The sequence below is a fragment of the Lepisma saccharinum genome, chromosome 9, assembly GCF_977018435.1.
Source record: "Lepisma saccharinum chromosome 9, izLepSacc3.1, whole genome shotgun sequence".
Lineage (NCBI taxonomy): Eukaryota > Metazoa > Arthropoda > Insecta > Zygentoma > Lepismatidae > Lepisma > Lepisma saccharinum.
This window is the reverse complement of record NC_139237.1, coordinates 52,815,845-52,830,294: the sequence shown is the minus strand read 5'-3', so window position 1 is coordinate 52,830,294 and position 14,450 is coordinate 52,815,845. Positions and strand designations below refer to the sequence as shown.

Sequence of the window (14,450 nt, the reverse complement as noted above, 5' to 3'; positions counted from 1 at the left end):
TAATTTAAAATTGTTCCAGAAGTAGCATCTTGGGTAGTTTTTAGTTCAATAACAGGATGTCTACCAAAATAACACATCCAGAATTCTTGACCTCTTCTGGACTTTTCTAGACCTTTGTTCAGTTTTCCTTAACGTTATTTATTCGACCCGTACTTCGGTAAAGTTGGAAATTAGTAATTAAGAAAAAAAAATATTTAATGAAAACCCCTACCAAAGGGTCACTTAAGATAAAAACTGAAGCTGAATTTAAGAAGATAATTACATCTGCTTTCTCGTATTAATGCATGCTGAACTGTGTTTGGCAGACAAGCAAGGTTTTGGTGTCTGGACCTGGCCTTACAGCCAATATAATCTTATGTGAGGTTTCTGTTCGTGACTGTCCCTTCATCCATTTTTGCTTACAACCATTCATCCTCACCTTCGCGATTAGCCAAAAGGACAGAAAAAAGTGAGGTAAAATAAATAAACTAAATCAATTAATGAGTCATTATGATAGCAAAACTTCTTGACCCCAAGAATAATTTATTGCCTTCTTATTGACTTCTTGACCTACTTGTTGATGTCTTCACTTTTTCTTGACTTCCATGACATTCTTGACTGGCAGACACCCTGAATAACTTTGTTCTCTATACCCCTGCTTTACAATCAAAATATTGAATAAGAATGGGCAACACCTTGTTCCATCAGTATAAACCCTAAGGCAAGAAATTCTGCTCAGGCATTGAACAGTGACGTTATCAGAAAGTGGTCCCTAAACTTTGTTCTTTAATTGCTCCGTTTTCCCGTTTGTTTAATAGCAGGACAAACTGTTTTTTTCTTTCTGGGTAATGACTGAATCAAAATAAATTTCACTATTGAGTTTGGAAGTGCAGTTCATAGACGTGTAACTTGCATGATTTTTTTCTGTCACGTATTTTCATAATAAATATTATGTGACGCTCAAAATGACATTTATGATATTTTTCAAATTCTTCCTGGACGCCGGACGTAAGGCTAAAATGTAGGACATGGCCGGGAAAAACCGGACGTCTGGTAACCCTTGTTCCCCTTCATGATAACACAAACACTTGATACTGAAGTTGATGAACGACATATTTTGGCAAAGCAAGGTCAGGATTACTGGTAAACAGCTGATCTCATCACCCAAGCTCCCTCCGCTCACTTATGGTTGAAATTTCGATGACAGTGCCAAAGGGTCAAGCTGTAAACATATCAGTGACTTTAATACTGAGCACCGAACTGCGAGGGTCACTATTTATATTTTGAGCCTAACAATGAAAAAGCAGGAATTTGGCATTGAAAACTGCTTTATGGTCAATACACTTTTGCATTCGTTCGAACCATTTGTCAAAGCAGTTTTTCCAATCTTCTTGAGGCGCCTCCATAATATGGTTTTTGAACGCATCAACGGCGTCTTCCGCCGACGAAAATCGTTGTCCACGCAATTTATTATTGACATTTGGGAACAAGAAGAAGTCATTGGGTGCCAAATCAGGACTGTACGGCGGATGACCCATCAATTCTATTTTTTGACTGTTCATAAAGTCGGTTGTTAGACGAGATGTGTGACAGCTGGCATTGTCTTGATGAAGAATGATCCGACGGCGTTTGTTTGTTCTCCGTATTTGACCGAAGACCTCTGGCAAACAAATTGTTGTGTACCATTCAGAGTTGACCGTTCTACGTTCCTCTAAAGGCACAGTTGCCACATGACCAGTTTTCCCGAAAAAACTGGCGACCATTTGTTTCGATGTGCTTCGAGCGCAAACAACTTTTGTTGGATTGGGTTCATCTTGAAACACCCATACAGTCGACTGCTGTTTACGTTCCGGCTCATATGCATATATCCATGATTCGTCACCTGTTACAATCTTATATACGTCTTTTGAAGCACCACGATTGTATTATTGAGCATTTGTTTGCACCAATTGACGCGAGCGTCTTTTTGAGTTTTTGTCAAATTGTGTGGGATCCAACGAGAACATACCTTTCTCACAGCTAAATGATCATGTAATATTTTATATATGCTGGTGGAACTAATGCCTATGGTTGCCTCAATCTCACAGTATGTCACATGACGATCTTGCAGTATTAGGTTTTGCACAGCATCAATGTTTTCTTGAACAACAACTGATTTTGGACGACCTTCGCGAATCTCGTCGGTGAGCGAATGGCGGGCACGATTAAATTCGTTATACCAGCGTTTCACAGTGGCAAAGGATGGGGCTTCATCGCCAAATGTGGAAGTAAGTTGATCGATGCACTCTTGTCTTGATAATCCACGTCGAAAATCTTAAAAAATCATCGCACGAAAATGTTGACGAGTTAATTCCATTTTATTGTTATCGCGCAATCTCCAAGGCAACATAAACAACACAAATGAAGCTATTGACAAAACATTTGAAGTACGTTATGGGCAATAATGCCAGACGATTCGGTGCAAACGTCAAATCGCGCCTAACTTCAATCAGTGTTGCCAAGGCTCAAAATATAAATAGTGACCCTCGTATCTTCTCATGCAGACATATACAAAGCATCACACACCCGAAATTTGGCTCTGAAAATGCATGTAGTGTTTAGCTTGGTCCTGATATATTTTTAATGAATTATGCAACTGTTTGTATGCTGTGCAACGAATGTGACTACACCAAGCAGTTATCATGATTTTAATATACAGGCTGGTACAATAGTAGGCTGACAGTATTGTTATTTTGTGGAAGGTTTCTCCACTTCTAGCGCACCATTCTGCATTTTCATATTTCCAGTAATTGTTCAGGGTCCACTTTCTGTCCTGGACTGTCAGATTGCCCGTCATTGCGAATCACTAACCTGCAAAATACTGGAGAAAGAGTCAACCTACTTTTGCACCACCATGTATGTTATTAATTTTGTAATATTTGAATAAACTCATTTTCTGTATCAAATTTAGGACATCATTTTGAGTATCTTGTTAAAAAGAAAGAAAGTTTGCTGTCTAAAGTATATGAAAATAAAATATACACATATACAGGAGGCGCGGTGGTCAAGTCGATAGCGTCTGAATGCTACCTGGGTTCGATTAGTGTGGTGGGTTGTGTCGGGGTGAGAACTTTTCCTGCTGTGCCCCTACATAAATCGGCTCTTGGATTCACCAAGCCTGTAATCAATAGGTAGAGGGAGATTATTTCCGTAACATCTTTGGTTGTGATGCATTTGAAACTTCGGAACGAGTCACAACTCTCAAAGCAGCCAATCAACGAAGCGAGCCGCTGACGTCATCTCAACCCAGAACATATCGCTAAGCCCCCTGCTTAGGCTCTACACGCCCACTAGGCTCGCCAGACAGACTCGCGTAGTCCGCTGGAGATGTTCCGAAAGTAATTCGACTTTTTGTTTCTACATGCGAACAACTCGGGAGGTAAAGGCGCGTGATGCTGATCGCATCACCTCCACTGGCCGAGATTTAGAATGTGTGGAGCGAGCTCTGCCTTTACCTTTTTAATGCATATATGTAAGTTGCTTGCATGATTATGAACGTTAATTAGTATTTTTTTCGTGTTAAAGGGTATTAGGTACAGTTTCACATAAAGTCCACATGTAGTTCCGTTATGTCAAAATGCGAGCGAGTAAAGGAAAAAAGAGAACTGTGGTTTCTAGATTATTGATTTCTCCTCTCGTTGCAGTTGTAAACGGTTCTTCAAGACGATTATTAAAGTAGATGAAGATTATTAAAATATTATTAACAAATGTGTTCCGACTCGCGTGTATTTCTTATGGGGAATGAAAATGCTCGCTCTTCAATTTAAAGTTTCTCTAATCACAGTAATGTTTTGGCACTTTTCGTAACAGCTAGTTCTGCTTCAAACTATTTTATTTCCTTCCATCTAGGCACATTTTCCTAGAATACTGTGACCACACACGATGCTGAATGAGCTTGACACATCGCAGGAGCGTGATACCTTTAAACGGATCAGTGGTCTTATTGACCTTGCGGCGGATGGGTCAGCGTCGCTAACTACAAACCCAGATATTCCGGGTTCGAACTCGGTTGGGGCCATGGATTTTTTCCTGGGATAGGCAATAATGGTAATTTTTACAAAGGGCGGCGGAGGACAAACGAGGCATATTTTCCACCACATTAGCGTTGCCTTCACAAAGAACACTCCTCCAGTTCGAAATCATAATGTTCCTGCAATATACAATGTGCCCCGGGTTTGGTACTCGGTGGAGGCACAAGTCGTCCGGATCCCACTTTAAACAGTCCCGATTATCCGCCCTGTGCATAAAGTGGACTTAAAACCAAAAATACTACTACTACTAGTAGTAATATACTATGGCCGAAATTAAATTGTGGTTTAAATATATAAATGAAGGTTGACATATATTTTCCAGAGGTGGGCCGTGACCACCTATTACAGGCCCGGATTCCCCAATAGGCCTCAGAGGCCCGGGTCTAGAGCGGAACTTTGGTAAGGGCGGCACGATTATTTGTTTTAAATTTATAAGGAATACCTAATTCTCGGATTGCCTTTTTTTTCCTCCGAGACACGAATGGAATGACAATGTAGTTATATTGTAAATATAAGTTAACGAAGAATATTTCTTAAGAGAGATAGGCTAGCAGGGCCCGGAACTAATTTACTAATTTGTTGTTTTAATTACCGACGTTGTTGCTTTGAATGTACAGTATTGTGCTGAGCCGGGTCGGCGATTGCGGCAAGAACGTGGAGCCTGCCGCTTGCTTTTGAAAGATGCTTGGCTGCGTTCCTTGTTACTGCCGGCATTGGCCGTATATCAAAAGCATGTGATTCGAGTTGAATTGTTGAGAATTAAAATGTCGGCGCAAGCATTATTAAAGGGATTTCGCATTGTACTATTCTACTGTTAGTTGCTCGAGAATATTATTCAAGAAGTAGGTGGTGTGTCGCGTCTCGCATGTGTCAGTGTCCGACGTGCGTTTTTTGGGGTTAGTTTAAAACGTCATTACGCTCATTATGAGTGATCAAACAGTAAGACTCAGTGGGTCACAATACAAAATGAGAAAAGCGGAGGAAGATGAAAAACAGAAAGCATTTCTGAAGAAGGTTCCGAAAATCAGTAACTTTTCTATACAGAAATGTAATCTGGAAAAAGTGAGGAAAGTGCCGTTGATGAGCCCAGTGTGTGTTCTGTCAATTCTACAGATGTTCCTCATGCTTCCAATGAATCTCAGGCATCGGCATGGTATTTGTATGATGGTATGCACCTCTCACTTAAATAAAGTAAAAATTAAAATCTTCCCTGAAAAACAAGGTAGGCTTAATGTTAAAATGTGATTTATATAATTTGTCATATCGCTTTGTTAATTTTTTTTGTATGTAACTATCATTTAATTAATACTGCATGCCGTTAATAGTAAAAGTTGTAATACAGAAAGTTATGATTTTTTCTTTCATTCTTGATAAACGGTATGGGGGCGGCAGAGCTTGTTTGGCTTAGGAGCGGTAAGGAGGTAAATCCGGCCCTCATTGCACCCTATTCTGGACAACCAATCATTGTGTTTGGCCCTTTCCATTTCATAGTTCATCCTCGTCGTCGCGATTAAGTAAAGAGGTAGAAAGCAACTTAAAATTACTGAAATTTGAAAACTTATTTTCTTTTTGGAGCGGCACTGGTGTAGAGGACAAATGCTTGCCTCTCCCCACCTGGAAAATACACGTGCAGACGTCCAGGATAGCTCAGTCGGCATCGTCAGCTTTACTTTTTTTTTTCTTTACTTCCTCGTTGTCCGATTTCCACGGAATACTTCACATTGCATAATTCCAGATGCCCTTCCTGTCTAAGTTGCTCTTTCCTTTCCTTGTGGCTTTGGGACATAGGCTACATTTCTTTTTTTATGCCAGGGCCTTCAATATTCTATAGAAAGTGAGATGTTGCGGTTGTGATAGTATTGTTAAAAATAAAGCTGACTTTCCATCGGAAAAATCGCCGCTCTGACCTTGAGTGTTTTCGCCTGCCTTTGTGCAACAGAGGATGAGCGTGCAGCGGAGTGGGGGTGGTCGGATTCCTGTGTATACCTGAGACTGGTTCTGCTAAAAGCCGGGTTCAACGGAGTCCATTGCCTGGGGCACAGAAGCATGACCAACGGAGCTGGCAGTAGTCCAACAAGTTCTCCATCTGCTTGACACTGCGTGTGCAGTGAATTGAAACCAGGGGCAGGAAAGCATAATGGATCCTGGCCTTATTGTTTGAAAGAAGTGCTCGGCGTGGGTGAAGTGTGATTGGTGCTATTTTAGTGCCAGCTGATCCCCCCCGATGGTTTTATGAAAGTAACTTGTGTGCAAGGTTGCGCAACCGCGTCCACTCTCGTTGGAACAGCATTTGCTACCTGTTGTACTTGTGTTTGCCCCCTATCCCCCTGCAAGGTGGTGTGAAGTGCTTTTAGTTCGATAGTGACGAAAACATTGGTGAATCAATGTATCTGAAAATGTCGCCGGATTGGAAAGCAGAGAAAGAAAAGAAACAAGCAAAGTTACAAGAATTGAGAAGGATAAGGGCAGAAAAGGAGAGGAAAAGACGGGAAGAACAAAAATTGGAGGTAAACATATGCGTTCTAGGTTCTAAAGAAAAGGGGGTGTTACTGTCAGGCATGTGATTGACATCAGTATGTTAAACGTCAACGGTTGACATGGCAACGTTGCCAGTTCTGTTTTAACACTTGACGGTCTTTAGAAAGTTACATTAGAAAAGCAATAGACTTACAACTACTTTACTGCAAATGCCACTTGTAATTTTATTTTATTCCAGAAAGCCATAAGTCATGTTACATGCATGAGCTGCTTTTTGAAAATTAGATCCACCAAAATTGAAAATAAATCTCTACATTTGAAAGAAAAAATATTTACTTCTAACATTGTAAGAAATGTATGTTTGAAGATTATTTTTTTAAAAAAAAATTGTTACTTGTTACTTCTAAATATTGCAGTCATGGGATTTCTGTCGTCCATTAATTTTCTTTCCACGTTTGTGTGGTTTGTTATTCCATTACTAATTGTCTTTACACATGTATCAGTTATGTTAAAGCTTCTTTTTGCTGTAGCCCCAAATATTATAGTATTTATTAATGTAAGATAGTTTTCCCTTGCACTTAATACAGTTTGATGAATTGGAGCTGATGATATTTAATAGGTTAGCCAAATAACATAAATCCAAGATAGATTGATTTGATTTATTTTACTTCAATTTTTTTTTGCCACTTTTTGCTAATCGCAAAGATGAAGATGAATGGTAAGATGAGATAGATGAAAGGACAATCAAAAACATTTAGGGATGTCACTAGCCTCATGGAGGATAACACTGTTTGTGTGCCAATCCCTCGCAAGTTTGCAAAATGTAAACCAGGGTGTACTGCCTGGAATTGAGGGTGACATTTGGGTGTCACCTTTACACCCCTCCAAGAAAATGTTATACAACTCTCATATTGATATTTATAATTTATACATATTTTCTCAGCAGATGACGTTATGGTGGCATTGTCACCTTGTAATCAAGGGACCCCTAGTTCAATACCCAGTGTAGAGACATTACATGGTGGTTCGGATTCCACTTTAAACTGTAGGTGCAGTCCTGTTTAGCCTACCTGTGCTAAAGTGGACTTAAACCCCAAATCAAAAGAATAAACAAGATTTTCTTCCCCCAAGCTTATGAAATGAAAAGTAAAGTGCTCCCCTGTGCTTAGCACCACGCCATGAAGGTGTATAGGGGGTAATGCCCCACACTTTCTTGATCCGGTCGTGAGTGGGGTGATGTGATCAGCATCATGCCCCTGACTGCCTTTACCCCCAAGGTACCTGTGGCTTTCGAATCTGGGTGGGCGCCGGGGCTGCTTCCAACATTAGAAAAGTTTGAACCAGCCGGGGATTGAACCTTGGTTGTCAGATGCGTTACCGACTGAGCCACCGCGGCCACTAAGAAAGCTTAAGAAATGGATATTGAAATTAATGAAACTGTACCTTATCCCTTGAATGATTTAAAATGACTGACAGTATCATATAAATATTTTTATGTGTGTTTTTTTTCTTTTAGGCAGAAGAGGCAGCTTCACAAATCAGTAATGCAGGTAAAGATCAAAGGAAGGAGATCGATGAAATGCTTACACAAGTGGGTGTGGCCACAATTTCAGGTACTGAATCCCCTTCAAGTTAAAATCTTAGCTGAGCCAATATCGTTATCACTGGAGTTGCCCTTTTGAATATAGTTTCCGGTATTAGCTGATATTGTTCCAAAGTCAATTTATCTGTAGAATTTTCCTAATTTTCATCATTTCACGAATGTTTACAGAACATTAATTTCTGAAAATTTAATAAAAACAAAAGTCCAATCTTATTACTATTCCTATTTTTGTTATTTTTACCTCTGTTTTCTACTGCTTGAATTAGTTTAAATCAAGGTGGATTTAAATCACGATTTAAGTCAGGTGATTTTTTAAAGACATCATTGATTTAAATCACATTAAATAAATAATTTATAGAATAATGTACGTAAGGATTTTGAAGATATCAAAATCACTTTCAGTGAAAGTACATTAACGTCTTAATCATTTAATGGTGTTTATTAGTCTGTACGATAGTAAAGGAAAGGAAACAAAATATATGTAGTAATGGGGAGAAGCTCATATGAAAGGAAATGTAATATGTAAACTGTAATCACACTTACATTTATCTTGATTTGAAAATCAATAATATTTATAGACAAAAATAGCAAATATATTTCCTGAATAATATTCAAAATACTAATCATGTCAAAGTGTAAATAATGTCATTATCATTAAACTGTAAATAAACATAATTTGCAAAAAATCATTTAAAAAATTGCTAAAATTCAGCTACAAAGACTACAAAAAAATATTTCATAACACTTTACTATACCGGAGACGGATTTCTTCAAATTTACAGGAGAAAGTACTTACGAAAATCATTTTCTGTAGCGTTGTTGATGTTCGGGAATGTAGTTTTGATCCATTTTAATGCGAATGCATGTGGTTTTCTACGAAAATCTATTTCCGACATGCTATTGCTGCTGCTACAACATGACGTGTCGAGGATGCGTCGTGAAGTTGTTGCCGGGTGTGGAAGATGTGGAATTTGTAATTCCGATGTTGTCCGTATATGCTAAATTGAACGAAAGGAGTGCTAATGGAACCTAACCTAACCTAGTAGGCATACCTCGTCCCCGTGATGGTTCGTGGGGCTATCGTATGTAAGAAATAAGACATTATTTTCGTTAGAAATCCATTATTTCACCAAAAGAAATGTTCTGCAATGCAGAATAGTATGTTAGCAATGTAAAAAATTGTGAAATAAATCATTAATAGGTGTCTCCAGTATAGTAAAGTAGTACCAAATATTTAAAGTTACAATTGCATGTGTTTTATTTTCACTGGAAGAAAAATTACTGAAATTATTATAGTTTCATTAACATACTCCACAAACATTTCCATATTATGTTCAGTATCAAACAGAAAACTGTATATTTACCTATAATTTTTTGTTTGCTTTAATCAAACTATTCAAATATTTTACAGGCCCTATTTTACTGCCTTTTTATAAAAATATATTATCTCTACAATAAAAAAACATACAATCAATTTTAAGCATGTTTTTTTTTTAATCTATTTTTTATCCACCCTGGTTTAAATTACAATGAATGTTAAAATAAATGAAGTATACACAATGACTCATCCACTCAGCTGCCTGAATGGCCAAGGGCATTGAGTTGTCCTTTCCACCAAAAATTCTAAGTTTGATTCCTCGTCTGGGCCTAGTTTCCATCTACTCAACTACTCAACATTATAGTGCATTGCACTAATTACTTCTCCAGAGCTCCCTGCAGATATATATTTTAATACACAGGTCAACTATTAATTTCTGTGAATTAACATCTTAACTTTACACTTCCTTTGTAAGACTCCCTCAAAAAGCAAGGAGCAAATAACATGCTATATCTCGAAACCTACACATGATATTTCAGTTCTGCCTTTTTTTATCACATACAACCATATGAAGGTATGACATACTCAAATTACAAAACAGTATGTCCATGGGTACTGTTATTAACAAGCAGAGTTTGAAAAGGTCCTTTTTCCCCCCTGTGAGTATTATGGGATATATGTTATCAATATGCCTATAACTCCTCAACCACTGCCTTTGCTGATATATTTCACTTTTACGTGTAATAATGAGAAGAAAGAACTTCTTCACAATGTGCTACAATTATGGGTCCATCAGAAAATGTCCAAATTCCAAAATTTCCAAATACGTTAAGACTTCAGAGAAGGTTGCATAATATCCTCTCCTTTTTTTTTTAAAAGGAACCACCACAAAGGAACACTTTAACAACATCCAGGGTCAAAGGCCTAATTTCATAATTTTCCGATAATTACAGTTTCCTTTTTTTGTTTTTCAAATTTGGGACTGCCATTACATATCTTCAAAGAATGGTCTTTTGTCAAGCTTCCTTCAAAATTTGGTGGATCCAGCATTCATAGGGCTGATGCTAGAAATGAAATTCTGGAAAAAAAATTCCATAAGCAGCAACAGTGCTGCTCTAATACATTGCTACTTTTTTCCACGAAGTGTCAGCCTATTTTCAACGGAACTTTGTGTCGCAGAAATGTACACAAATGTCCTCAAATAAAGTGATGAGCATAAAGTGTGAGTGATGTACCATTCTTGCTTTCTCACATTTTGATATACTTTATTTGAAAACTGCTGTTGGAAGAGCTGCTAGATTCAAGACCAACAACCAGAAACTCCTGAAGAAGAGGGGAGCACAACACTAGTACATTTATGAATGTATGTAGCACAGTTGAATATGACATTGGCTCAGCTATGGTTAAATATTTTATTTATAGTTAGTTTACTATCTAAATATTCTATTTTAAAAAAAAAAAATCATGTTGAAATAATCATTGTGGTATTCTTGTTATGGGATGCAACCTGCAGTTATTTGCTAGTACATCTGTCTTGGACTCCTGTTCTTGAGTTGAGGATGGGATATCCTTAAATCTTGTGACAGATATCTTTTGTGTGTGTGTGTGTGTGTGTGTGTAGTTTTTTTGTTCTTGCGAGTGGAAAATTGAAACACAACTGCGAACTCAATGCTAGGAAATACTTCTTTTAACTACTGGTGATGGCCTGAAGAGTTCATTGTCTGTTTGTTTCATTGCAATCATCCATTACATCTGTTCATTATTCATTCCAATTATGAAGATTAACCCAAGAAGTGGCAAAAGCAATGTGAAATAACTAAAAGTAAATGGAAACATGAAAGCGTCAGTTTTCCAAATCGGTGGCAAAGTTCTTGAAGTGCTCATCCCGCAACCAAACACAACACAGGTGTTGCTGTTTTGCCTTTGTTTCTTCATCTGTTTTGTCTACTCAGCATTTTTTCATCTTCCTTGAGATTATCTTCAGGAGGTAGGAGACATTGTCTGTGCAAACACAGTAGTGTTATAGAGCTTTACTTTTCTCTCTACTACTAAAAGTGCAAAAACTAAATCACATCAGCGAATGGTAAAAAGGAGGACAGTCTTTATATATGATGATATTTCACTAGAAGCTGCTGAAGAGGAAGACATGATTGTTTCTCCTTTGTTACCATTCTACCAGTTCTTTTGTGTTAGTTCTAGAATCCAATATCTACTAATTTCAAAGGTAACCAAAAAATGACATACAAAAGATTAAATATCAAAATTGATTCCTTTACTAATTTACAGAAAAAGACCATGGCGGTTCGCACAAGAATAACCCAGAATGCTGCGTGGATATGAAAGATAATTCTTGACCACCTTCAAAATGACAACTGTAACAGAGGATTATTTGGCAACATATTTTCATGGTCGTTGAGCCACTCATCGTCAAGGTCTGCAACTGCAACTGGCACTGATTTATACTTGTCTTCGTAAAGATTGTAACCAACTCTTCTCGACAGCTTCTCATGCTAGTCTTCTGGATCTTGAAGTGTCACTCACTCCAAAATCACCCTTTCAGAAGTGCAAGAACTATTTCCATGCCATAGAATTTACAATAGAGTTTGTTGCAACTTTGGCCATTCAAACTTTAATTGATAGCAAAAAACTGCTAGTATGAAGGAAGCAGTAATGTATGCAGGATTTCATCAAGGGGGGTTATTTCTAAAACTGTTTGTTTATTCACTTTACCAGTGTACTATTATTATTACTACTAATACTGCTGCTGTTACTAATATAACTACTAATACTATTAAGTAGGAAAGCAATTACTTTCTAGTCCTTTGATTTTAACAAAATTTAGGAACATGTCAACATTTTTGCGAAATAATTCTCTAGTCAACAGTTATTTGTATATGATACATAAGACTTTTTAAGTTGAAGAAAATCCATGAGAACAATCAAATATATTAAAGTAAATTGAAATAATCAAACTATGGAACTCATGATGAAGCAAAATGTAGAATTCACACTCGCTCTACACAGTTCCACTGAGTTTATTTTTGCGTTCAAAAGTTTTGAGTTGGGATTGATCTTTTAAGTCCATTTTATGCACAGATAGGCTAATTGGGACTGGACCAACAGTTTAAAGTGGAATTCGAAACACTGCAATGTGCATCCACCAGTAACCGAACGCGAAACACCTTGACAAGGTGACAACTTTCCCACTACACCATCGGGGATGCCCTTGTTCAACAGTTTAGAGAGCAACACATTTATCACTTCTAGGTGACTCACAAAACACCTTTTCAACATTATTTAGTGATGTGGATGTCGATCCAGCATCACTTTTGAGAGTTCACAAGGGGATGCGAAATAGGTACCAGGAAGATCATTCGCAATAGCATCTCCACACTGCGAGGAAGCACTTTCCAATGGCTAGAATTTTCACAATTCTCATGAGTCACTACGTGACTTTTTGCAAAAATTAAAATATTTGCAAAATTGAACTTTGGAGCGCTTAGATTGTTTAGACATATCAACGGATCCCAAACAACACTAAAGATTTGTTAAAGTGAGAAACATGCCAATAGCACTCTCAAAATCTACTATGCCCGTGCATGATTGTCTTACTATTCTTACCAATAAAACATTTCACAATAGTTAAGCTCATTGTCTTTCAAATTCAGAAATTCAAACGGGCCTCAGTAACAATGGAAATGCAAACTTGTGTCTGTGTATTCTCGTCCACCTAACCTTTGTCTGCACTGGCCGTTTATAACAAACCAAGGTCTTTATTTACTGCTCATTGTTCACAGAAAAAAATGCAGATTCGTTGAACTATGTTGCAGCCGAGATACAATAAACTTTTTTCTATTTAAAATCGTATGTGCCCTCTTTATTTTATTTTCAAGACATTCACTCTTAAAGATGTGTGCATTTGGAATGCTCTGCTTTTTTTCCATGCTGCGTTTGAATAATTATTCAAATATTTATTATTACTATTGTTGCAGATCTTTGACTGCAGATTTTCCCACAGCATAATACTTCAAAAGCTTAAGGGGGGAAATGGTTAAACTCCGTACCCCTCCTTGCGTATGCCACTGGCATTTTTAGATGTGATATCTCATACAAGGAATACACGTTTAGCATATGAATATTGTATTGGTAAATTATGGCATATTGATGATGTTGGCAAAAATTTCTTCTTTACAGATAAAGAATATACATGTGCCACAGGTGGCCAAAGTAAGTTGGAAAAGCAATACAATGTGTTTTTTTTAAAACTCTGTGATGTGTTTGTTCTATATATTGCTTTGGGTATCTGGGTTTTTGTGTTATTGGCAACTTCATCACTTTGATCCTTGATATGTATGTACAGTAAGGTGTATCGAAAAAACTTTTTTTTCGAAATGTTAAGGTGGGTAGTGCGGAAAAGTGGCCATTTGTGACCAAAAAGACTTCTGATTTTTTTTTCAGATTTTTTAGAGGTCGTTTAGGTGGCGTAACGTTTGTCTTGGACGCAGACAGTTTCTCCCTTCTTTCACCCTTTTTTCGAATTTCTTCTGTCATTTCAGAATCCACCTTTCCAATTAGTTCCTATTCGTTCGCTGATCCATAAGAAAAGGTCGCTCTGCTTCTGACACTTTGTTCACTCTTTCACAGTTGCATAACGTTTCTGGGTCGGTACACTTGCACGAACAAATATCAAAGAGTTTTTGTCCACTTTCCTTAAAACGATTCACCTTTTCTTCAGCCGAGGCACGTTTTCCAGATTTATGCAAATTCATTGAAGATTTGTTATAATCCAAAATCATGTCCACCACTCGTTTTTTAGACACTGTAGGAATCAAAGCCTTTGTTCAGATTTGTATCATCTTATTCACGGTAGCGTTTGCCAAATCTCTGAGGGAGGCATTTTCGCCTCTTGCATCTTTTCTGCACTTTTTTCCCCAAAAGAAAATGTTTCACAACATCACAATAACTTTGAAGTCTATTGTCCGAAAGCTCTTCTGGCCACCCA

General features: G+C 37.6%; 1 protein-coding gene across 13 annotated transcripts in view; it reads left to right on the top strand.

Annotated features, from left to right (window-relative positions):
* Window positions 1–14,450, top strand: part of LOC145992051 (cytoplasmic dynein 1 intermediate chain-like) — a 121,609-nt gene that overhangs the window by 41,178 nt on the left and 65,981 nt on the right. For 5 of the 13 annotated variants that reach the window (XM_083128198.1, XM_083128197.1, XM_083128196.1 and 2 more), the window contains exons 1-2: window positions 6,072–6,556; window positions 8,044–8,140. In XM_083128198.1, coding sequence (XP_082984324.1) covers window positions 6,434–6,556; window positions 8,044–8,140 — 220 coding nt within the window. In that variant the 5' untranslated portion in view covers window positions 6,072–6,433. Of the gene's footprint in view, window positions 1–6,071; window positions 6,557–8,043; window positions 8,141–13,650; window positions 13,676–14,450 lie in introns of those variants that run through there. The other 8 variants (XM_083128203.1, XM_083128201.1, XM_083128202.1 and 5 more) reach the window with 3 other exon arrangements.